The sequence below is a fragment of the Aotus nancymaae genome, unplaced genomic scaffold, assembly GCF_030222135.1.
Source record: "Aotus nancymaae isolate 86718 unplaced genomic scaffold, 86718_ANA_hifiasm-v0.15.2.pri h1tg000014l, whole genome shotgun sequence".
Lineage (NCBI taxonomy): Eukaryota > Metazoa > Chordata > Mammalia > Primates > Aotidae > Aotus > Aotus nancymaae.
Window position 1 is genome coordinate 42,367,810 of NW_026988425.1, and position 23,608 is coordinate 42,391,417.

General features: G+C 38.1%; 1 protein-coding gene across 11 annotated transcripts in view; it reads right to left on the bottom strand.

Annotated features, from left to right (window-relative positions):
* The window catches only part of TMEM267 (transmembrane protein 267), a 48,933-nt gene that overhangs the window by 22,888 nt on the left and 2,437 nt on the right, over positions 1-23,608 (bottom strand). For 3 of the 11 annotated variants that reach the window (XM_064375953.1, XM_064375954.1, XM_064375955.1), the window contains one exon: positions 2,859-3,048. The exons of 2 other annotated variants lie outside the window; for them this stretch is intronic. Coding sequence is in view for 1 of the 9 variants with exons in the window: in XM_064375958.1 (XP_064232028.1) it covers positions 2,888-3,048; positions 22,967-23,039 (234 nt within the window). In the remaining 8 variants the exon portion in view is untranslated. Of the gene's footprint in view, positions 1-2,858; positions 3,049-4,993; positions 5,057-19,005; positions 19,126-22,966; positions 23,040-23,608 lie in introns of those variants that run through there. 6 more of the 11 variants (XM_064375950.1, XM_064375951.1, XM_064375948.1 and 3 more) reach the window with 5 other exon arrangements.

A 23,608-nucleotide genomic window follows, 5' to 3' on the forward strand; every position in this document is an offset into this window, starting at 1 on the left:
ACCTACAACTGCTGTTTAGGTTTATGTATTAGCCTGTTCTTGAATAGAACTACCTGAGACTGGGTAATTTATTTAAAAAAAAAAAAAAGGTTTAATTGGCTCATGGTTCCACAGGCTGTATAGGAAGCATGGCTGAAGAGGCCTTAGAAACTTACAATCATGGTGGAAGGTGAAGAGGGAGGAGTCATGTCTTACACGGCTGGAGTAGAAGAGCAAAGTGGAAGGTGCTACACACTTTAAACAGCCATATCTTGTGAGAACACACTCATTTTACTATCATGAGGACAGCTAGGGGGAAATCTGCTCCCATGACCCAGTCACCTCCCACCAGGCCCCCTCCTCCAATACTGGGGATAAGAATTTGACATGGGATTTGGATGAGGATACAAATCCAAACCATATCAATTTATAAAGTTCATTAATTTCAAAAACTTACAAAAACTTAAAGTCCATTTATTTTAAAAAATTAAATAAATGAAGTAACTACCAAAAATATCATAAATTTAGGTGACAGGCATATTGTAGCTCATTATATTGTTCTCTACTTTTCTGTATGCTTGAAATTTTCATTTAGAAATGTTTTTATTAAACTTATTTATTTTTGGAACAGGGTCTCACTGTGTTGCCCAGACTGGAGTGCAGTGGCTTGATGTTGGCTCACTGCAACCTCAACATCCTAGGCTCAGGTGATCCTCCTACCTCACCTCCTGAGTATCTGGGACTACAGGCATGAGCCATCATCCCTGGCTATATGTTTCCATTTTTATTTATTTAATGAAAAAATTCTTTCTTTATTTTTTGAGACAGGGTCTTGCTCTGTTGTCCAGGCTGGAGTGCACTGGTGTGAATATGGCTCACTGCAGCATCTACCTCCTGGGCTCATGAGATCCCCCTGCCTCAGCCTCCTGAGTAGCTGGAACCACAGTCAGAGTTGACCATGCCTGGCTAATCTTTTTGTAGAGATGGGATTTTGCCATGTGACCCAGGCTGGTCTGGAACTCCTGGCCTCAAGCAATCTTCCCACCTCAGCCTCCCAAAGTACTGGGATTACAGGTGTGAGCCATTATACTTGGCCTAGAAATATGTTTTTAAAAAGAGTATACAGTATAATTCTACTTACTTAAAATTCTACAAAATACAAACTAATTTATAGTGACAGAAAGCAGATCCATAATTTCCTGGAGACAATAGAGGAAGGAATAATTAAAAAGGAGCATAATAAAACTTTGGTAAGGGACACATATGTTCATTATCTTGACTGTGGTGATAGTTTAATGGTTCACAGCTTCATACATATGTCAAAACATATCAAACTGTATCTTTTAAACATATACAGTTAATTACATGTCAATTATACTCCAACAAAGATGTTAAAAAGTTAGGAAGGTGACCATCCTGGTCAACATGGTGAAACCCTGTCTCCACTAAAAATACAAAAATTAGCTGGGCATGGTGGCACGTGCCTGTAGTCCCAGCTACTCGGGAGGCTGAGGCAGGAGAATTGCCTGAACCCAGGAGGCAGAGGTTGCGGTGAGCCGAGATCGTGCCATTGCACTCCAGCCTGGGTAACAAGAGCGAAACTCCGTCTCAAAAAAATTAATTAAAAAAAAAAAAAGTGAGGAAGGTACACTTTATTGATTATAAAACATCAGGCTTTTGTAAAAAAGGAGAAATATAAAAACAAGAAACTATGGAAATGATTACTCAAATAAAATCTCAATGCAAAGTCTACTATGCATTGAAGCAATGCATAGTAGCATGAATATTTCAAACATCAAAATTAGTAAATGAGAACATTCACAAATAATTTTTCCAAAGCTGAAGAGGAAAATATAAGACAAAGAGTTGGACATTGAAAAAATTTTTCCAAAAATAGAGAGAAAACCTTTAGAGTTTCTGAGTAAAAAAAAAAAAATTTATCTTCAAAAGAGAATGTGATTACCATCAACCTTAAATGTCAGAATATTGTGAGGTAATATTTACAGAACTCTAAGAGAAAAAGATCATAGACTATAGCTTTCTACGCATAGCTAAATTCTGGCACCTATGTGACAACTGTGAATTTTAAAAGTTTTGCCTCAGAAATTATACACCCATGTATGATTTTAGGGGGTAGGGGAAACTGAGGAGTAGAACTTCTCAATCTCTAGCAGGAAGGGAGACAAACAAAAAAATTTGATCAATACAGCAAGACAGAAAAGAAAAAAAAAGAAAACCTTACTTCCCCCCAGCTTACCCCAACTCTGCAAAAAGCAATAGGGACAAAATAAAATACATATACCACAACAAATGTGAATGTGTTAAATTTCTCTATAATGAGACAAACATCATCAGATTGGGATGAAAGAAAACATCACTAAGTTATTGTTTAAAACAAAACGCCTCAAACAAAAAGTCTTAACAATATAGAAAATAAAGAGATAAGAAAATGCATGTCTAAGATATACAAACAAAATGAAGTAACAATGGTAATATTAAGAGCAAACAGATAATTTAAGGTAAAAATGATCAATTAGAATTGAAAAGGATAAAATATTCATATCACCATAAAGTTCTATGGGGTAAGAGGATGCTTACATGTCAAACAACATAGCAGTAAAAAATTAAATCAAGCGGTTGAAAAAGGCATAATCTGAATAATATGATTTATAAATTTTATTTCATACTCAGGTGTACAACTTCATATGCTATCAAGCGGTGGTCCCAATCCTTTTTGGCACCAGGGACTGGTTGTGGAAGACAATTTTTCCATGGACTGGGGAGGCGGATGGTTTTGGGATGATTCAAGTGCATTACATTTATTGTGCACTTTATTATTATTACATTGTAATACATAATTAAATAATTACACAACTCACCATAATGTAGAATCAGTGGGAGCCTTTACCTTGTTTTCCTGCATCAAGACAGTCCCGTCTTTGGATGGTGGGAGACAGTGACAGATCATCAGGCATAAGATTCTCATAAGAAGCACACAACCTAGATCCCTTGCATGCACAGTTCACAATAGGGTTCACTCTCCAATGAGAAACTAATGCTGCCACCGATCTGAAAAGAGGGGAAGCTCAGGTAGTTATGAGTTATGGGGAATGGCCGTAAACACACATGAAGCTTCACTTGCTAGCCTGCCGCTCACTTCCTGCTGTGTGGCCTAGATCCTAAGGGGCCACGGATCTGCACTGGTCCATAGCCCAGGAATGAGGACTTCTGCTATAAACAGTACACATTCTTTTCAAATGTTCATGGAAGCCTCATAAAGTTAACCACATACTTGAATTAGGGAGGCAAAACCAAATAGCAGAATAGAAGGCTCCACTGATCATCCCCCAAAACAAGTTAACAACTATCTACACAGAAAAAAATTAAAACCTTCATAAGAACAAAAATCAGGTGAGAATAATAGTATCTGGTTTTAACTTTACATCACTGAGAGACAGAGAGATTTTTTTAAAAAAATAAGAGTCCTGAATCACTGTCACCACCCCTCCCCTACACCCCAGAAGTGGCAGAGTGTGGCAGAGAATATCTCTGGGCACTGAGGGAGGGAGAACACAGCAGTTGTGAGGCATTGAATTCAGTGCTGTCCTGTTAGAGCAGAAAGGAAAACCAGACTAAACTCAGCTGACACCCACCTACAGAGGGAGCATTTAAATTAGCCCAAGCCAGAGGGGAAATGCCCATTCCATTGGTTCAAATTTGAGTCTCTGCAAGCCTTGCTACTGAGGGTTACAGTGCCCTCTGTCTCAAAGTAAATTTGAAAGGCAGTGTAGGACATAAGGACTGCAACCCTTAGGTGAGTCCCAGAGCTGAACTAGACCCAGAGACAGTGGACTGGGTGGGCATATGACATATTGAGACACCATTTGGGGTAGCCAAAGGCGTGCTGGCACCACCCTCACATAACTACATGCTGCACATCTTGAGGCTCGAAAAAAGACTTCTTTTTGCTTGAGGGGAATATCAGCTCAACCACATCAAGACAGGACACCAGTCAGAGTCATAAGGTCCCCATTCCCAGCCCTAGTCCCCAGCTGTCATTTCTAGACATACTCAGAACCAGAAGGAAACCTGCTGCCTTGAAGGAAAGGACCCAGAACTGGCAGCATTCATCACCTAGACCCTGAATAACCAGCAGTGATACCCAGGTACTACATCAAGGGCCTTGGGTGAGCCTCTGAGACTTGCTGGCTTCAGGTGAGACTCAGCATATTATCAGCTGTGGTGGCTATAGGGAAAAACTCCTTCTGCTTTAGAAAAGCAGAGGCAAAAGTAAAGGACACTTTCTCTTTCACGTTAAGTACCAGCACAGCCGTAAGAGGACAGCGCACCAAGCAGGCTCTTGGGGTCCCTGATTCCAGGATTTGACTCTTGGATGGCATTTTCTGGACCTTCCCTGGGCCAGACAGGGGCCCACTGCCTTAAAGGGTGAGTCCCAGAATAGGCAGCATCCATCACAAGCTGACTTAAGAGACCTTGTCACTTAAGGGACATCAGCAGTATTCTGGCAGTACTCTTTGTGACCTGGAGTGGTGGTGTCTATGGAGTCAGGATCCTTTGCCTTTGGAAAGGTGAGAGAAAAGTGGGAAGGATTGCATCTTGTGGTTTGAGTGCCAGCTCAGCTGCAGTGCAACAGAATGCCAGGTAGATGTCTAAGGTTTTGACTCTAGTCCCTGACTTCTAGATGGCACCTCTAGACCCACCCAGGGCCTGGGGAACTTCACTGCCCTGAAAGGAAGGACACAGACCTGCCTGGCTTTGCTACTGGCTGTAGAGTCCCAGGGCCTAGAGCAAACACAGGCAGTAGCCAGGAAGTGATTATAGCAGGCATTGGGTGAGACCCAGTGCCATGCTGGGTTCAGGTCTCACCCAGCACAGTCATAGTAGTGGTGGCCACAGGGGTGCTTGGGATACTCCACTCTAGCTTTAGGTGGCTCAGAACACAGAGAGAGACTCTGTTTCAGAGAAAGTAAAGGAAGAGAACAAGGGTCCTTGCCTGGTAATCCAGAGAATTCTCCCAGATCTTGTCCATGACCATCAAGGCAGTACCTCTATGAGTCTGCAAGACACAGCATTACTGGACTTAGAGTGCCTCCCAAAGCAGATATTGCTTAGATTATAACACCAAAGTCCTTTCAAATATCTGGAAAATCTTCCCAAGAAGGATGGATACAAATAAGCCCAGACAATGAAGACTACAGTAAATACCTAAGTCTTCAATGCCCAGACACTGAAGAACATCTACTAGCATCAACACCATCCAAGAAAACATGACCTCACCAAATGAACGAAATAAGGCACCAGAGACCAATCTTGGAAAACAGTGATTTATGTGACTTTTCATACAGAGAATTTAAAATAGTTGGGGAAATTCAAAGAAATTCAAGATACTACAGAAAAGAAACCAGAATTCTATCACAAAAATTTAACAAAGAGGTTGAAATAATTAAAAAGAATCAAGCAGAAATTCTAGAGTTGAAAAATCCAACTGGCATACTGAAGAATAACACCATAGTCCTGTTGGATATAGTGAACTCAAAGTTTCTCTTCAAAGAATCAGTATGTCAGTGTTCAGCTCTCTTACTCTTTTTTTTTTTTTTTTTTTTTTAAGACGGAGTTTCGCTCGTTACCCAGGCTGGAGTGCAATGGCGCGATCTCGGCTCACCGCAACCTCCGCCTCCCGGATTCAGGCAATTCTCCTGCCTCAGCCTCCTAAGCTCTCTTACTCTTTAATTCTCCATTTTAAAGTTTAACTTCCTTGCAGTTTCAGTCAACATCATTTTCCACCAGTTCTAATTAGTAGTTCACATCTGTTCCCCTAGTCCCCTGCTCTGTCCTGACTCATCCCAGTCACTTGCTCTAGTCACCTGCTCTGGTCACCTGCTTTGGCTTGAGTCACCTCTGGTCACCAGCTCTGACCTGTCCCATAACCGTCTTTCCAGCCAAACTACCCACCCTGTCACTCCAGCTCATACCCCTGCTCTCTTTAAAATAGCCAATTAGAATTAGCTTAGACTGTGTGGTCTGTCTCTAGTCAAGAGGAATGATACAGCAGAAGGGGCTACCTGCATCAGGAATAAGAACCCCTTCCTCACTCTTGTCCAGGTGTGCATGTGCCATTGTTCCATCTTTGAGCCGCATCCTTCTATAGAAGTAAATTGCCTTACTGAGGAAATTTATATTCAAGTGCTACTTCTTTTGCAGCACTGAAAAAATTTACACATAACAATTGGTGGCCCAGAAACTGACCAAGATAATTCCTGTTCCCTTGATGATTCTCCATTTTTTAACAGCTCTCCAGATCCACCTGAAGATCAGTAGGATGATGAGTCCACTGAAGAAGCTTAAAAAGGAGGAGAGAATGAATGCTGTTTGGATCTCAGTTGTACAGGAAATTTTTGTCGTGTCTTCCCCATTTTCATCTTTTAGCTTAGTCTGAACTAAGTCTGAACTTAGTCTGAAACATGTCTGAAACATGTTTGAGACATCAGTAGACAGAATTGCTGGGCCCTTTGATGTCACAGTCGTCACCTGGTAACAATTCCAGGAGTCAAAGTTCACTGTACCACAGTGTTCCAATGCTAGGTGTGATAACCAGTGAGAGGTTCCAGGAACAAAGGTCTGCCAAACCCCTGGTGCCAGCTTGTGGGTTGTGAATGAATACACAACTGGAGATGGCTGGGGCCTACAATATGAGTAGTAAAAAAATCAGAATTCTAGATCTGATTGTTACTTTCTCTGTGCCTTGAGGAAATCCGATTCTCTGTAGCAATGATCAGCTGGTTATCTGTTAATGCAGTGAACTAATTTCAAATCAACTTCTTTTGAGCGAAATGACAGCCAACTACGTGTGTGAATGAGTTGGTTCTCTATCTGGGAGGGTGCCATGTTCTCAGTGAGCTTGGAAGGACAGAAGAGAGAAGTACTTTAAGGTTTTTGTTTATCCTTTAAACAAAGGAGCAGATATGCAGGATGTCTAGAAGATCTAGTGTACAGAACAAAGAATATAATTAATGAAATTATTTTGTATTCATGATTTTTGCTGAAAGAGTAGATTTTAAGGGCTCTTGCTACATATACACACAAAAGATGAACTATGTGAGATGACAGATATGCGAATTTGCTGGACTGCAGTCGCTGTTTCACTATGTGTAAGAATATTGAAAGAGCATTTTTCATTTGTACTCACATGTGGGAGCTAAAACAGTGGATCTCATAAAGATAGAGAGTAGATTCATGGGTATTAGAGGCTGGGAAATGTGGCAGAAGAAAGAATTGGGATAAAGAGAAGTTGATTAATGGGTATACTATTTGATTTGATAGAAGAAATAACATCTAATGTTCTATAGATCAGTGAGGTGACTATAGTTGATAATAATCTGTTGTACATTTCAAAATAGCTATAAGAGAATAATTTGAATGTTTCTAGCAGAAGGAAAATACAAATATTTAAGTTGATTGATATCCCAAGTACACTGACTTGCTCTGTACAAATTATGTGAATTATTAAATTATCAGATGTGCCTTGAAAATATGTGTATCTATGATGCATCAATCCAAAAAATATCATGTTAAACTCCTTAATTACACACAATAAAAATCAAGATTACCTTGAAGCAGAAAAAAACAAAGAAAAAAAACCATTGGTGGCTCATACTGGGACCCATTCCCCTCCAGGGACAGTCTCTGGTTCTCTCTTGTGAGGAGGCATGCCTCTGCTGCCTCATTACAGTGGCCTCATGAGTGAGAAGTCAGGACCCACCCAAGGCAAGGATAAGCCCATACTCTCAGCAATGCAGAAAAGAAACTGGCTGGCAACCTGGGGTAAAGGATCCTCACATACCGTGGTGACCATGCAAATCTGAGCACAGACCAAGGAAGGAAATGCCCGGGAGCCGGCAAAGTACTTCCTTGGTGGTCAGAGGGACAGACCAAGGTAAGAGTAGCTGTGGGGGAGTGGTGATTCCTTGGTTGGGATATACCAAAGTAAAAGAAGCTGTGGGGGGGCAGTGAATTATTCTTTGGTCGAGGTGTCTGGGGGGTTAAAAAAAAAGGTGAGACATTTCTGGTAAGGGAGATTGAGCCTCACCCAAAAGGCAAGACATAAATGGTAAGGGAAATTGAGCCTTACCCCCAAAATGGGAAATACAAGTAGGGTAAGGGATAAAAAGAATAAAGCTAGCAACAATAACATTCCCCCTAATAATCCCCTAGGCCTAATGTTAAAATATTAGAAGAATAATGAAGGGACCAAGAACAAGAAAAAGCAGCTGCTGTCCCAGACTCTTCTCCTATCCTTATCGTCTCCCTCCTTATACCCCTGCCTCTTGGAAACTGTCCCCAGAGCCCAGTCACTACCAGCCTGAGTACTCTTCCCTAAAAGGACTTCAACACGAGCTAGAGCAATGTAAAAAAGATATTCACAACTTCTCTTTCCTATCTTCTTGGGGGAAAAAAGAGGTATGATCCTTAGAGCTGCTATGGGAGCCTAGGAACGTGAACACCCCTCCCCAGCCAAAACATTCCTAGAGCAGATCAAAAATTTCCCACCCAAGACCCTCTGGTGGGACAATAACAATGCAGCCCACTGAGAAAATATGCAGGAAAATAAGTTGGTCTAGGTCTCGAGGATCCTTTTGGGCAGGGAATGTTAAAACTTCATTTTGTCACTAACAATTGGCCAAATATTAACAAGAAATTATAAAAAATAGAGAACTAGAAAGATAAACCTGTAAAAAAGCTTTTAAGAGAGAAAAAAATCCTACAGGAGAAAGACTGACAGAGAAAACAGGAAATCAGAGAGAGAGAGAGAGAGAGACAAAGAGTCAATGTGAGAGAGGAAAAAAGGGGAGAGACAGAAGTAGTAAAGAGAAAGCAATGTGCCCTATTCCTTTAAAAGCCAGAGTTAATTGAAAACCTATACTTGATAATTGAAGGTCTTCTCTGTGATGGGCTTCTTAAACCCTGCTATTTCCAATCCTTATACTACTACAGTCACCAGTGGTTTACAGTAATAGATTTAAAATGCCTTCTGGGCTTGTCCATTGGCAGAGGACAGGCAGGACCTATTTGCCTTTGAGTGAGAAAACCCTCACTCCAGTCGAAAATAGCAATACCAATAGACAGTCTTGCCCTAAGGGTTTGCAGAGTCTCCAAATTTATTTAGTCAAATATTAGAACAAGCCATTTAACTAGCAAAGGTAAGTGGAAAATTGAACTTAAATGGATTAAAGGCATCATACTCTTGTCTCTGCTGGAGACTAAACAAGAACTTAGAGAATTTTAGGATTAGTCAGATACTGTCATCTATGGATAGACTCTTATGCCCTAAAAACAAAGCCCTTATACAAAAAGCTAATGCAAGACAGGCCAAACCCCCTCATTTGGCATTACCAGAAACTCAACAGGTGGAAAGGTTAAAACATCTATTAGTAACTGCCTCTGTCCTAGCTTTGCCCTCCTTAAGCAGCCATTACATCTTTTTGTCAGCGTAAACAGGGCATAGTCTTGAAAATACTTCTCCAAAGGCACGGAGGCCACTGACAGCCTGTAGCCTTCCTGTTGAAAATCCTTAACCCAGTGGCCCACAGATGGCCCAAATACATTCAATCTGTGGCAGCAACTGCTTTGCTAATGGAAAAAAGTAAAAACAAAACAAAACAAAACTTTTAAAGGAAATCTCTTTGTGAGCATACCTCACCAGGTCAGAACTAAAGTTAAGTCAAATAAATAAATAAACAAACAAATCCCAAAAACAACAACAAAAAAAAAAAAAAAAAAGAAGAAGAAGAAAAAAGAAAAGGCAAAAAAGTAGCTGGACTCAAAAATCTTAAAGTATAAGGCTATTCTGTTAGAAAAAAAGAAAAACAATTTGACATTATCCACTAATAATTCCCTTAACCCAGCAGGTTTAAATGGTTCCTTCTGGGTGATTAAGGGAAAAAAACCACAATGGATATTCAGTAATTAATAGGGAAATTCTTGTAGACGTAGAATTGTCTAATAATTATCCTAACTTCTAATCTCGTGGCCTTAGGTAGTCTAGTCCACAGACATGAAGAAAGTTTGCTTTTAAAAATAATTGTTATCATCTTAGACAAAAAAGGGAGAATTTATATTAAAAAAATCTTAAATGATAAATTCTTGTCCTAAAATAAATTAACCGGCTGTTTAAAGAAAGGGACGTTTACAAGAAATCAGAAAGTTGAGGCACGTCAAAGATTGTCTGTTAAAGTTGTGAAAAATGTTACAAAAGGGAATTTATGCAAGAAATGTTGTATAATTTAAAAGTAATTAGGCCTCCAGAATATAAATCTATTGAAGAAACAGTTTATGTGCAAGAAAAGTAAAATATACTTTTGGTAAAAGGATTATAAGGATTCATAAGAATGTGGATTTCTACCTACATTAAAAAGAAGTAAAAAAAAATATTTTGAAGGTTTAAGCAAGTTTTAAAATGTTAATTATAAAGAAAACTCTATGTGTAAACATATTGGCTAAAGTTAAAGGGAGATCATCCAGTTTTTCTGTGAACTGGACATTAAAATAAAAGCACAATAGTTGTTTTTTTTTTTTTTTAAAGCACTAACCTGCTCTTTAACAAAAATTATATACAGTTAAAAAGAGTTTATAAAAATCTTAACTTATGATCAGGCATTAAAAGGAATTTGGTTCCAGCAGCATCAAAGGACCTATTGGGGGCCCCAAGCCAATTGTGATGCAGTCCTCAGAGTTTATGGGTACATAGGAATTTATACCCTGGCCAAACGAGTTAAAGACAGTTGCTTAGTATGTAAGCAAATAAACAAACTATAAAAAAATTACCCTGTGGGGGAAGGAATCCAGGCTTAAGGTCATTCCAAAGTATCCAGATTAATTACACAAAGATGCCTCCAATTGATCGTGTGAAGTACTTATTGATTCAGATAATAGGACTAATTTTACTGCATATATTATTAGGAAATTAGACCAGGTACTGGAAATAACACGGAAATACCGTACTCCTTGGCACCCTCCTTCATCAGGACAAGTAGGAAGGCCTATTACGCTTTTAAGAGTCCGAACTGCTCCCCAAAAAGACATTCTACTACTAATCTCTCTGCATTTGAAACAAAAAAATCAGTTTCTCAAAAATTATATACTTGGTTTATCTTCCACTTTCCCTTCCCTCAGAACTGAAGGTGTTTTAGCACAGATACCACCCCTGGAGTTTCCAGCACACAGCCTGGGGGTGACGTCCTTGTCAAAAGTTGGAGAGAAGGAAAAGCTTAAACTGGCCTGGGAAGGACCTTACCTAGCGTTCCTAACTACTGAAACTACAGTCCAGACAGCAGAAAATGGACGGACCCATCACACCCAAGTCAAGAAGGCGCCCCCACCTTCCAGAGTTATGGGCCATAGTCCCAGGGGAAAACCCTACCAAACTAAAGCTAAGAAAAATTTAACTCTCTTTCATCTATTCTATTACTCCTTCTTCTTTCCTCACTCTATTGCTGACCACCTAGTTATTAATGTAACCAAGTCAATTTCACCTCAAACTATTATATTTGATGATTGCCTTGTTATACTCTGCGGAGACTTCCCAAGTCAGAGGCAACTCTCCACTTAAGAAAAGTATCTTTATCCTTCCTAACTTTCCTCAGACAAAAATAAAAATCTGTTAACTGGAATAAGTTAGTTTCAGAAGAGTTTGACAAAGACTCCAGTATAAACTGGAAATCTTGTCCTCTTAGAACAGAGCTTCTCTGCCAAAGCTGGTCCAATGCTCTATAAAATACTGAAGACAAAGGATGGACCACCCCAACTGGTACTTGCAGTTTCTTAAAACCATATATTCATTTTACTAAAGGAGTTACCCCTCCCCATTGTCAGACAGATTACCATCTCTGCTTCCCAAAGTTCTTCCCCTTCATTAAGCCATTTCTATGGTATAAGAGCAAAAGTCTCAGGGAGGGACCCCAAAGAATCCTTTAAAATGTGCTTCATTGCCTCCTCACCTCCTGCACCCTCTTCTCCATCTTTTAACCTCTCTGCTAACCAAACCTTCTCTCATTATCTACCGAATGATAAAACCAAAGTAGTTGTTGTAGAGGTTAAAGATTTAAAACAAACTATAGCAACTGAAACAGGCAGGGTATCAGAATGCAAATGCTTGGCTGGAATGGATTAGATATTTTGTTTGCATGCTAAATGAGTGACTGTCACGCTTGTGCAACAGGCAGGCCAGAGACCCAGATTTCCTCTTTCCACTTGGGTGTTCCTCTCACAGATCAGGCACAAGCTGTATGGTAGCTCTCTTCCTGAACTCCACAGCCTGGGGCGGTAAGTCATGCAAGACTTTTTCACTGCTGTTCCCTAAGGTTAAGAGCCCTGCGGGTCAGCCCCCGAGGACCATCTGGCCTCCAGCCCCCAATGTTAACTTCACCTTGTGCCTTTCACGGCAGGGGGAAAAGTTGGCATTCCTTGAAGACTTAACAGAGGGCTATGAAACCAAGCCTTTTCAAGAGCTTACCAATCAATCTGCCCTTGTTCATCCCCAAGCAAATGTGTGATGGCATTACAGGGGACTATTGCTGGGTACTCTGCCAAGTAATTAGAGCAGCACTGTGTTCTAGTCCAACTGGCTATTCCTTTTCACCCTAGCATTCCATCAACACGATAAATAAAGAAAAATTAAAAAAATCACAAAAAAAGAAATGCCTCACATGGGTCCTTTAACCCCCATGTTTATATAAACACTACTGGAGTTATCAAATACATTTAAAGCCTGAGATCAAATAGCTGCTGGATTTAAGTCAATATTTTTGAAGGTGACAATTAATAAAAATGTAACTTAAATAAATTACATCTATTATGATCAGCAGTGGTTTATTAATTACATCAGGGATGCTGTCAAAGGGATAGCAGAACAACTAAGCCAAGACATGTTAAGGAAGTTTGAAGAGAAAAAAAAAACTGTAAAAAATTCAAGATGGGGAATTGTCAGATATAGTGTACTCCAAGTTTCTCTTCAAAGAATCAGTATGTTAGTATGTTTAGCACTCTTATTCCTTAATTCTCCACTTTGAAGTTTAACTTCCTTGTAGTTTCAGTAATCAACATTTTTCTACCAGTTCTAATCAGTAGTTCACATCTGTTCCCCTGGTCCCCTGCTCAATCCTGACTCATCCTGGTCACCTTCTCTGGTCACCTGCCTTGGTCACTTGCTTTGACCTGAGTCACCTCTGGTCACTGGCTCTGACCTGTCCCATAACCATCCTTCCAGCCAAACTATCCAGCCCGCCACTCAAGCTCGTATCCCTGCTCTCTTCAAAGTAGCCAATTGAAATTAGCTTAGACTGTGTGGTCTAACCCTAGCCAATAGGGGAATGACACAGCAGCAGGAGCTACCTCTGTCATGAATAAGAACCCCTTACCCTCCCTTGTCCAGGTGTGCACTCGCCATTGTTACATCTTTGAGCCACATCCTTCTGTAGAAGTAAATTGCCTTGCTGAGGAAATTTACATTCAAGTGCTACTTCTTTTGTGGCACCAAAAATTTACATGTAACAGTTCTTTAATAGAAAAAGTGATCAAGTAGAAGAATTAGTGAGCTTGAAGACAGGATTTGAAAATATAGTCAGAGGAGACAAATGAAAAAAGAATTTTAAAAATGAAGTACACTTACAGGATCTAGAAAACAGCCTCAAAAAAGCAAATTTAATAGTTATTGGCCATAAAGATGAGACAGAGAAAGACAAAGGGTAGAAAGTTTATTGAAAGGGATAACAGAGAACTTCTCAAACTTAGATATCACTATCCAAGTACAAGAAGCTTGTAGAACACCAAGCAGATTTAATCCAAAGAAGACGACCTTAAGGCATTTAGTAATAAAACTCCCAAAGGTTAAGGATAAAGAAACAATCCTAAAAGCAGCAAGAGAAAAGAAACAACATACAACAGAGCTCCAATACATCGGGCAGCAGACTTTTCAGTGGAAACCTTACAGGCTAAGAGAGTGGTATGACATATTAAAAGTGGTGAAGGAAAAAAACTTTTATCTTAATAATATGTCTGGCAAAAAATCCTTCAAATATGAAGGAGAAATGAAAACTTTCCCAGACAAACATACACAGAGGGATTTCATCAACACCAGACCTGTCCTACAAGGAAAGTTACAGGGAGTACTTCAATAAGAGAAAAAAGGATGTTAACAAGCAATAATAAATCGTTTGAAGGTATAAAACTCACTGCTACTAGTACACACACACAAAAACACAGAGTATGATAACATTGTAAATGTGGAATGTAAACTACTCTTATCCTAAGTGAAAGGAATAAATGATGAGCCAATCAAAACTAATGTCTACAACTTTTCAAGACATAGTACAATAAGACATAAATAGAAACATCAAAAATGTGAGGGATGAAGTTAAAGCAGAGTTTTTAGTTTCGTTTTTGTTTGTTTATGTGAACAGTGTTAAGTTGTTATCAGGTGAAATAATGGGTTTTAAGAGTATCTGCAAACCTCATGGTAACCTCAAATCAAAAAACATACAATGAATACACAAAAAATAAAAAGCAAGAAAGTAGATCACATCCCCAGAGAAAATAATCTTCACTAAAGGAAGACAGGAAGGAAAGAAAGAAGGAAGAGGCTGGACACAGTGGATCACACCTAATATCCCAACACTTTGGGAAGCCAAGGTAAGTGGATCACTTGAGGTTAGGAGTCTGAGACTAGCCTAGCCAACATGGTGAAATCTCAGTTCTACTAAAAATACAAAAATCAACTGGATGTAGTGGCACATGTCTGTAGTCCCAGCTACTTGGGAGGCTGAGGCAGGAGAATTGCTTGAACCTGGGAGGTAGAGATTACAGTGAGCTGAGATTGTACCATTGCACTCCAGCCTGTGCAACAGAGAGAGACTGTCTCAAAAAAAAAAAAAAAAGAAGAAGAAGAAGAAAAGACCACAGAAAATAAACAGCAAAATGGCAAGAGTTAAGTCCTTGCTTATCAATGATAACATTGAATATAAATGGACTAAACTCTCTAATCAAAAGCCATAGAGTGGCCAAATGGATGAAAAACCAAGACCTATTGATCTGTTACCTACAAGAAACAGAGTTCATCTATAAAGACACACATCAACTGAAAATAAAGGATGGGAAAAGATATTCCATGCTAATGGAAGCCAAAAAGGAGCAGAAGTAGCTATACTTATATTAGAAAAAATGGATTTCAAGACAAAAAGTGTAAGAGACAAGGTCACTGTATAATGACAAAGAAGCAATTTCAGTAAGAGAATAAAACAATTTTAAATATATGTGCACTCAACACTGCAACACTCAGATATATAAAAGAAATATTATTAGAGCTAAAGAGAGAGATAGGCCCCAATATAATACTAGCTAGAGCCTTCAACACCCCACTTTTGGCATTGGACAGATCTTCCAGACAGAAATTCAACAAAGAAACATACTGTGAAAGGAAAATATCTTGGGTCCTTTCAGACTTGGAACTGTTCAGGGCAAATCTGCCTCCCATTCTATTCGAGTCATCCCTTTGCTCACAGAGACAGATGCATATTCTGATTGCCTTCTTTGGATAGATTTATCAGAAACTCAAATGAATGCAACCATCTGTCTCTCACCTGTGACCTGGAATCCCCCAGTTGGGGGTGGGGGTTACTTTGAGCTGTTTCTGTCTTTCTGGATGGAACTAATGTACTTCTTACATATTGATTGATGTCTCATGTCAACCTAAAATGTATAAAACCAAGCTGTGTCCTGACCACCTTGGGCACATGTCATCAGGACTTCCTGAGGCAGTGTCATGGGTGTATCCTTAACCTTGGCAAAATAAACTTTCTAAATTAACTGAGACCTGTCTCAAATTTTTGGGGTTCACAAGACTTAATCTGCACTACAGATCAAAGTGATCTAATAAATATTTACAGAACATTTCATCTAAGAGCTGCAGAATATACATTCTTTTCCTCAGCGCATGGATATTCTTGGGGATATGCTATATAAAACAAGTCTTAAAACATTCAAAAAAAACTGAAATAATATCAAGCATCTTCCTGGACCACAGTGGAATAAACTTAGAAATTAATAACAAGAGAAATTTTGGAAAGTATACAAATACATGGAAATAAAACAATATTTTCCTGAATGACAAGTGGGTCAATGAAGAAATTAAGAAGAAAATTTAAAAATTTCATGAAACAAATAATAATGAAAACATAACATACCCATACAAAAATCTATGAGATATGGCAAAAGCAGTACTGAGGTAAGTTTACAGCTATAAATGCCTACATCAAAAAAAGAGGAACTTTATATGAACAATCTAACAGTGAATCTTAACTAGAAAAGCAAGGGCAAACCAAGTCCAAAAATTAGTAGAAGAAAAGAAATAATAAAGATCAGAGAAGATATAAATGAAATTGAAATAAAAAAATACAAAAGGTTAATGAAACACAAGGTTGTTTTTTTGACAAGTTAAACAATGACACATCAAAAAAGAAAACTACAGGCCAGTATCTCTGATGAATATTGATGTAAAAATTCTCAATAAAATACTATAGATAGCAAACTGAATTCACCAATACATTAGAAAGATAATTCATCACGACCAAGTGGGATTTATCCCTGGGATGCAAGGACGGTTCAACATATGTGAATCAATCAGTGTGATAAACCATATCAACAGAATGAAGGGCAAAAACCATATGATCATTTCAATTGATGCTAAAAAAGGGCTAGATAAAATTCAACATTTATTTGTTTTAAAAACCCCAAAAATAACTGTGTATAGAAGGAACATGCCTCAACATAATAGAAACTGTATATGACAGATCCACAGTTAGTAGCACACTATGACAGGAAAAGAAATCTTGGGACCCCTAAATCACTAAGTCGAGAGAAAAGTCAAGTTGGGAACTAAGTCAGGCAAACCTGCCTCCCACTTTATTCTCAAATAAGATAGCTACAAAGATAAAAAGCTACATACCTCCCTCACAATTTGCCCACAAGGAAATTCCTTGTGGACCTCAAGATCTTTACCCTGAAACAGTTCCAATGAATTTCACTCTGGTAATGTAAACTGATGGCTTATCTTCACAGGTGCAGGACAGTAAATCATCCCCCTGCTCATCTGAGATAAATGCATATCTGATTGCTTCCTCTGCCCTATTTATATAAAAATGCAGATTCACTGAACCAGACAAAATTGTGTATTCAGTGAAAGGCTGGGACAGGACTCAAAATAACGCGACAACCTTTTATCTCTTATCTACCTAAGACCTGGAAGCCTTCCCTTTGAGTTGTCCCACCTTTCCAGAAGGAACCAACATACATCTTTTTTTTTTTTTTAATTTTTTTTTTCCAGATGGAGTCTCATTCTGCTGCCCAGGCTGGAATGCAGTGGTGCAATCTCGGCTCACTACAACCTCCACCTCCCAGGTTCAAGTGATTCTCGTGCCTCAGCCTCCAGAGTAACTGGTATTACAGGAGTGTGCCACCATGCCCAGCTAATTTTTGTGTTTTTAGTAGAGATGGGATTTCACCATGTTGGCCAGGCTGGTCTCGAACTCCTGACCTCAAATGATCTGCCTGTATATATATTATATATATATATACACACACACACACACACACCCCCCATATATACATATATACACACACATATATATACACATATATATGTGTATATATGTATATACGTATATATAATATATATTATATGTATATATATGTGTGTATATATATGTATATATATGTGTGTATATATATACACACACACACACACACTATGTACCCACAAAAATTAAAAATTAAAAAAAGTTCACCATTTACTCAATCACAAGAAAACGTCAATAAAATTTAAAAAATGAAAACATTCAGGCTAAATTATCTGACCACATGCAATATAATTCATCACATTTTAACAGGTTAAAAAAATTACATGGTGGTGCAAGTAATACCTTTAGATCCAAAAGACTTGCCTATCTTTCAAGTATTTATCCTCTGTAAACATTTCAGGAAAGAAAATAAAAGCTCAGAGAGTAAAGACTTTGTCTACTTTGTTTATCATTACATCTTCAGTACCTAGTAAGGGCTAAATCAATATTTGTTAAGTGAATCAATGGAAAATTATCATATATTGTATCTGTTTTGTACCAGGTATTGCATATTAAATACTTAGAAAGCATTCAGTAAAATGTAACATCCATTCCTGTGAATTTGCATTTTTAGTAAGTATGCATATCAGTAAGTCTTATGTTTACTAAACATTGAAAACCAATAATTTACAAAGAATGATGAAACCATTTGGTTTAGGAATGAAAATGATGAAAACCCAGAAACATTGCCTTAAAATCAGAAACAATACAGCTATTAAAACATTGTTCTGGCAGTTTTAATCAATGTAATGAGGAAAAAGAATAAAGGCAGGAGATGGAGGGAAGAAAATCTATCATTACACTGATAGGAGATAGAGGGAAGAAAATGTATCATTATATTATCAGGAAGAAAAAGATAATTACATTAGTTTGCAGGTGAAATGACTGCCTACCCAAGAGAACCAACAGAAAACTTGGAATTTAAGTTGAAAAACGTGGTTTTTCAAGATATGAACTAAAATAATTTTTCAATATAATAGCAATAATCATAAGAATAAAGATGGGAAAATGAACATTCACAACAGCAACTCAAAATACCAAGAATTAAAATAGCAAGAATTAAACTAAACAAGGAATGCATATGAAGAAAATGATAAAACTTTATTAAAAGATGAAAAAGATCAGTTAACTAAGAGTTCTAGTCACTTTCTACTGTATTAACTCAGCTAAGTTGGACTTAAAAACATTTCCCAGAATTTCCTTCCTTACATAGTTCTGGGTACTGTTGGCTACAGTAGACATTATGTGGAAGTCACAAATGAAGCAACGTTATCTTTTACACTGTGAAGGTCAATGCAGAGCACATTGTGAAGGTTGCATGTGCTGCTGATCGTTAGCTCACCTTGCTGGCATGGGGAAGAAGCTGGACCTGCAGCTCCTTCAACTCCCCTCAGACCTTCTCTTCATCTCTCTAAATCCTGGGCCCAAAGTGCAGCTCTGACATCAAAAGTGTCATCCTCTCCTGCAGGTTACCCAAGCAACAAAACTAGGGTTGGTGAGAGGCTGATGCAGGTTTCATTTGTCCCCAAGGGTTTCAATTTGTCCTTGGTCTCATCCACATCCGGTATCCCTGCCTGACTGCCAGTCTAGCTGGTCTGCAGCAACTTCAGGGTGAACAAGAGACTCAGAGGCAACAGTCTGCAGATTGCTCTACTACCTCCCACAATTCCACAGGTCTTTAGCTCACAAAGTAGTTCTGCTTCTTTGATAGATCCTAACTGATAACACAAGCCAGACCATTTTCTTGCATAAGAAGACAACGTTGGGCCGGGCACAGTGTCTCATGCCTGTAATCCCAGCACTTTGGGAGGCTGAGGCAGGCAGATCACCTGAGGTCAGGAGTTCGAGACCAGCCTGACCAACATGGGGAAACCCTGTCTCTACCAAAAATACAAAAATTAGCCAGGTGTGGTGGCACATGCCTGTAATCCCAGCTACTCGGGAGGCTGAGGCAGGAGAATCGCTTGATCCCGGGAGGCAGAGGTTGCAGTGGGCTGAGATCACGCCATTGCATTCCAGCCTGGGCAACAACAGTGAAATTCTGCCTCATTAAAAAAAAAAAAAAAAAAAAAGACAACATGGTGGTGTTATTCTCTCCAAATTAATCTATAAATATAATGTAATTTTAATCAAAATCCTAAAGGAATTTTCTTCTAGGAACTTCACAAAATAATTTAACATTTTATTTGAAAGAGTACATGCTAACAAATTTTTGAAAAAAAGTAGTGTAATGTGAGTACTGAAAGGTGAATACAAAATCAAGAACCAGACCAGTATGTATACGGTGGGGAGAAATGGGTACATAATTCCAAACTGGTAGAGGAATGATGCATTATTTAACCCAGATCTCGTTATCAGTTAGGATTCTAACTGCAAGGTAGGGCAAAATATTTGGCAAAAACATTTTTATATAAGTAAAAAAAAAAAAAAATTAAAAATTTTGGGGCCAGGTGTGGTAGCTTCCACCTGTAAAGCCAGCACTTCGTGAGGCCGAGGCAGAAGGACTGCTTGAGGCCAGGAGTTTTAGACCAGCCTGGGCAACACAGTCGGTCTGTACTAGAAATAATAAAAAAAAAAATAGCCAGGCATGGTGGTGTACACCTGTAGTCCTAGTTACTTGGGAGGCTGAAGTGGAAGGATCACGTGTCCAGGAATGTGAAGCTGCAGGAATGAACTATGATCACCCTATTTCACTTCAGTCTAAGTGACAGGGTGAGACCCTGTCTGAAAAACAACAAAAATAAATAAGGATATTGGGAAATTACAGACTTGTCAGGTTTTGAAAACCAGGCTTCAAAACTATCCCTCAAAAACTTCAGTCAAAACAACACCAGACAACTGGTCTGTTGATCTCCCTGCCACCAAGTCTAACTTGCACTGCCCAAACTCCTGTCACCAGATATTACCAAAGGCACCGCTGCCAGTGCTGCCCTGTCTGCTGCTGCTATAAAAGATTCTTGGCAGTATTTATTTCCTTGCTCTCAATACAAAATTCGGAGTGGGGCAAGGTATGTGTCTAATTGGCTAAGTCTAGGTCACATGCCCACACCCAAGTTGCGAGGCTGGAGAAGAAAGTACAGCATATGGCCTTTTCAGTATATACAGACAGTCTCGAACTACGATGGTTCAATTTATTATTTTTTGACTCTACAGTGGGTTTGTGGACATTAATGTATTTTCAACTCATGAAATTTTTGACTTACAATGGGTTTATCAGGACATGACACCATCATAAGTAAAGGAACACCTGTATAGAAGAACATGGGTCTATCTCCCTTCACAATGGATTGGAAGAGGAACCTCCCAAATATATTAAATTGAACAGGAAACGACCTGTCTATACTGGTGATCAGTAGGTAGAAAAGGCTATAATTACTAAATACCACTGAAGAAAATCGATCATCAGACAAAACCTAGATTGGATAATCAACTTTCAGTCTGTATTATGTAATTATATATATAACTTTAGATTTTAAAATGTCACACCCATATGTTTCTCTGATTAAATTAAGAAAGGGAATCAGTTTGGTTGATTACTTGCCTGGAAAACTTTCATGGTTAGATAGCTTTTGAAATCAACTGGGTTATCAAATTTAGGATATTTATATGAATTTGTAAACAGAATTCTATATAGTCCAGCTAGCTAGAGGAGCTCAAAATTACTTTTAAAAATCTGATAGGCATGACTATACAATAATGTAAAGCTTCTGTATGGCAAAATTAAAGACAGATAAATGGAGGAAATTTAGAACATTTATGACAGAGAAAGATTAGTAGCCCTAATGTATTAAGGGCTCTTAAAATTAATAAAAAAAATAAGCATTCCAATAATAATGTGGGCAATGTACATAAAAAGACAATTTGGAAAAGAAATACAAATGGTCAAAAATATGAAAAGATTTCAACTTTATTAGTAATCAGTTGAATTCAAATTAGAACAATGAGATTTCAATGTAAGACTGACAAAAGATTACTAATATTCTGTGTCAGTAGGAGTAGGGAAATAATGACCACTCTCAAAGATTATTAGCAAGAGTATAAAGTAGCATAACTTTTCTATTCGTCAGTTTGACTATGAATCAAAACCCATAAAAAATAAGCAAACACTTTTGAGGCTACATTCCCAATTCTAGGAAAATAAGGAAATAATTAGATAAACATGAAGAGCTATATATGAATGTTCAGCATAGCACTGCTTACAAGAAGAAAAAATTTAAAACAATATATATGTCTAAAATATGGCACTAGTGAAATAAATTCCACAAATACACAGCCATTAAAAAATACTTATTCTCATATTTACTGACCTAGAAAGATGTTCAGTAAATATTAAATTTTAAGAGGTAGCCTATAAAATAATATGTAAAAAATTACATTTTTGTTAAAACATATATACAGGTATATTAGAAAATCTGGAAGGCTGATCATTTGGTTTATTTTTCAGTGGTGGGCTGCAAATATAATCATTACTTTTTTTTCTTTTTTTTGAATTTTTGAAAAATTTCAAAGTCTTACTATTATGACCATAAAACCAATAAAGCTACTTTGAAAATTTGAAGCCAGAAGTAATTAAACAACTCATACTTGATTATTAAAGTCAGTCTCTTAAAAGTGTAATTTTAAAAATTTAATAAAAAATTTATAACATTATATACATATATTAACAAACATATTAAATATATAACACTAATTGGTATTAATAAAATTACACCCAATCTCATAAATCAAATTTATGGTATAATATAAAAACAATTTGTTCATAGTTACGCAATAACGGACAAAAGAAAAGTCCATATTAAATATTTCTATATCTTCACATGAAATAACTTATGCAGATTCCTTATGTGAAGAATACTTACTACACAGATAACAACTATTGTTTACATGATAATGGAGTCAACAACAATCCTCATTCTTGGTCATTTGCAATAATGAAAATTGTTCTCTAAAGCAGTAAGATGGATTATTTTCTATAGATTCTTCCAGGATCTGGAAATAATGATTTCCAGGTACTCTCAACCAAGAGATGTGACCAAAATGCAAAAAAATGCAAAAGATGCCTCCATTACACAGTCATGAATCCTTTCTATAAACCTCAGGATTTATAGCATCACAAATTATGAATCGTCTCCTTTAGAAAATAAACATTCAACACCTGAATGGATAAAGAAGTCAACATATTTAAATATTTAATGCATGTAACTTTAAAGTTGATTAAATGTCCCTTTGAACAAAAAATAAATGCCCTTATCCACTTAGCTGGACTGAAACTGGAACACTGAAAACTTGAATTAATGGCCAACCCTGAGCAGCAGCAGCAGCAGTGTAAGCAGCAATATTCCCCTCCTTCAGTAAGGTATGGCCTGTAAGTTAGCCCTAAGGAGAAAGAAGGTCATCCAGGTATGAGAAGAACCTAGGCTGGACACAGGACTACCCAGATGCCCAACTAAACCCATGTTTATGTATACATTTAATCACAAATTTTCTTTTCCTGTCTTAGAGACAAAGTCTTACTCTGTTGCCCAGGCTAGAGTGCAGTGGCACGGTTCTAGCTCACTGCAGCCTCTAACACCTAGGCTCAAGCAATTCTCCTGGCTCAGCCTCTTGAGTAGCTGGGACTACAGGCATGTGCCACCAAGCTTGGGTAATTTTTTCCTTTTCTTTTTTTTAAAGAGATAGGGTCCCTCTATGTTGTTCAGGCTGGTCTCAAATTCCTGGCCTCAAGTGATCCTCCTGTCTCAGCTTCCCAAAGCACTGAGATTACAGGAGTGAGTCACTGAGCCTGATCTAATTACAAATTTATTTTCAACTCTCATTCCAGAAGGAAGACAAAAATAAAAAGCCAATATCCACTTAACTGCAAATTTCATGATGTCCTTATAAAGCCAGTGCACTGTATCTTCTTTCACTCAGGGAGCAATTTTAAATAATTACAACATATATTT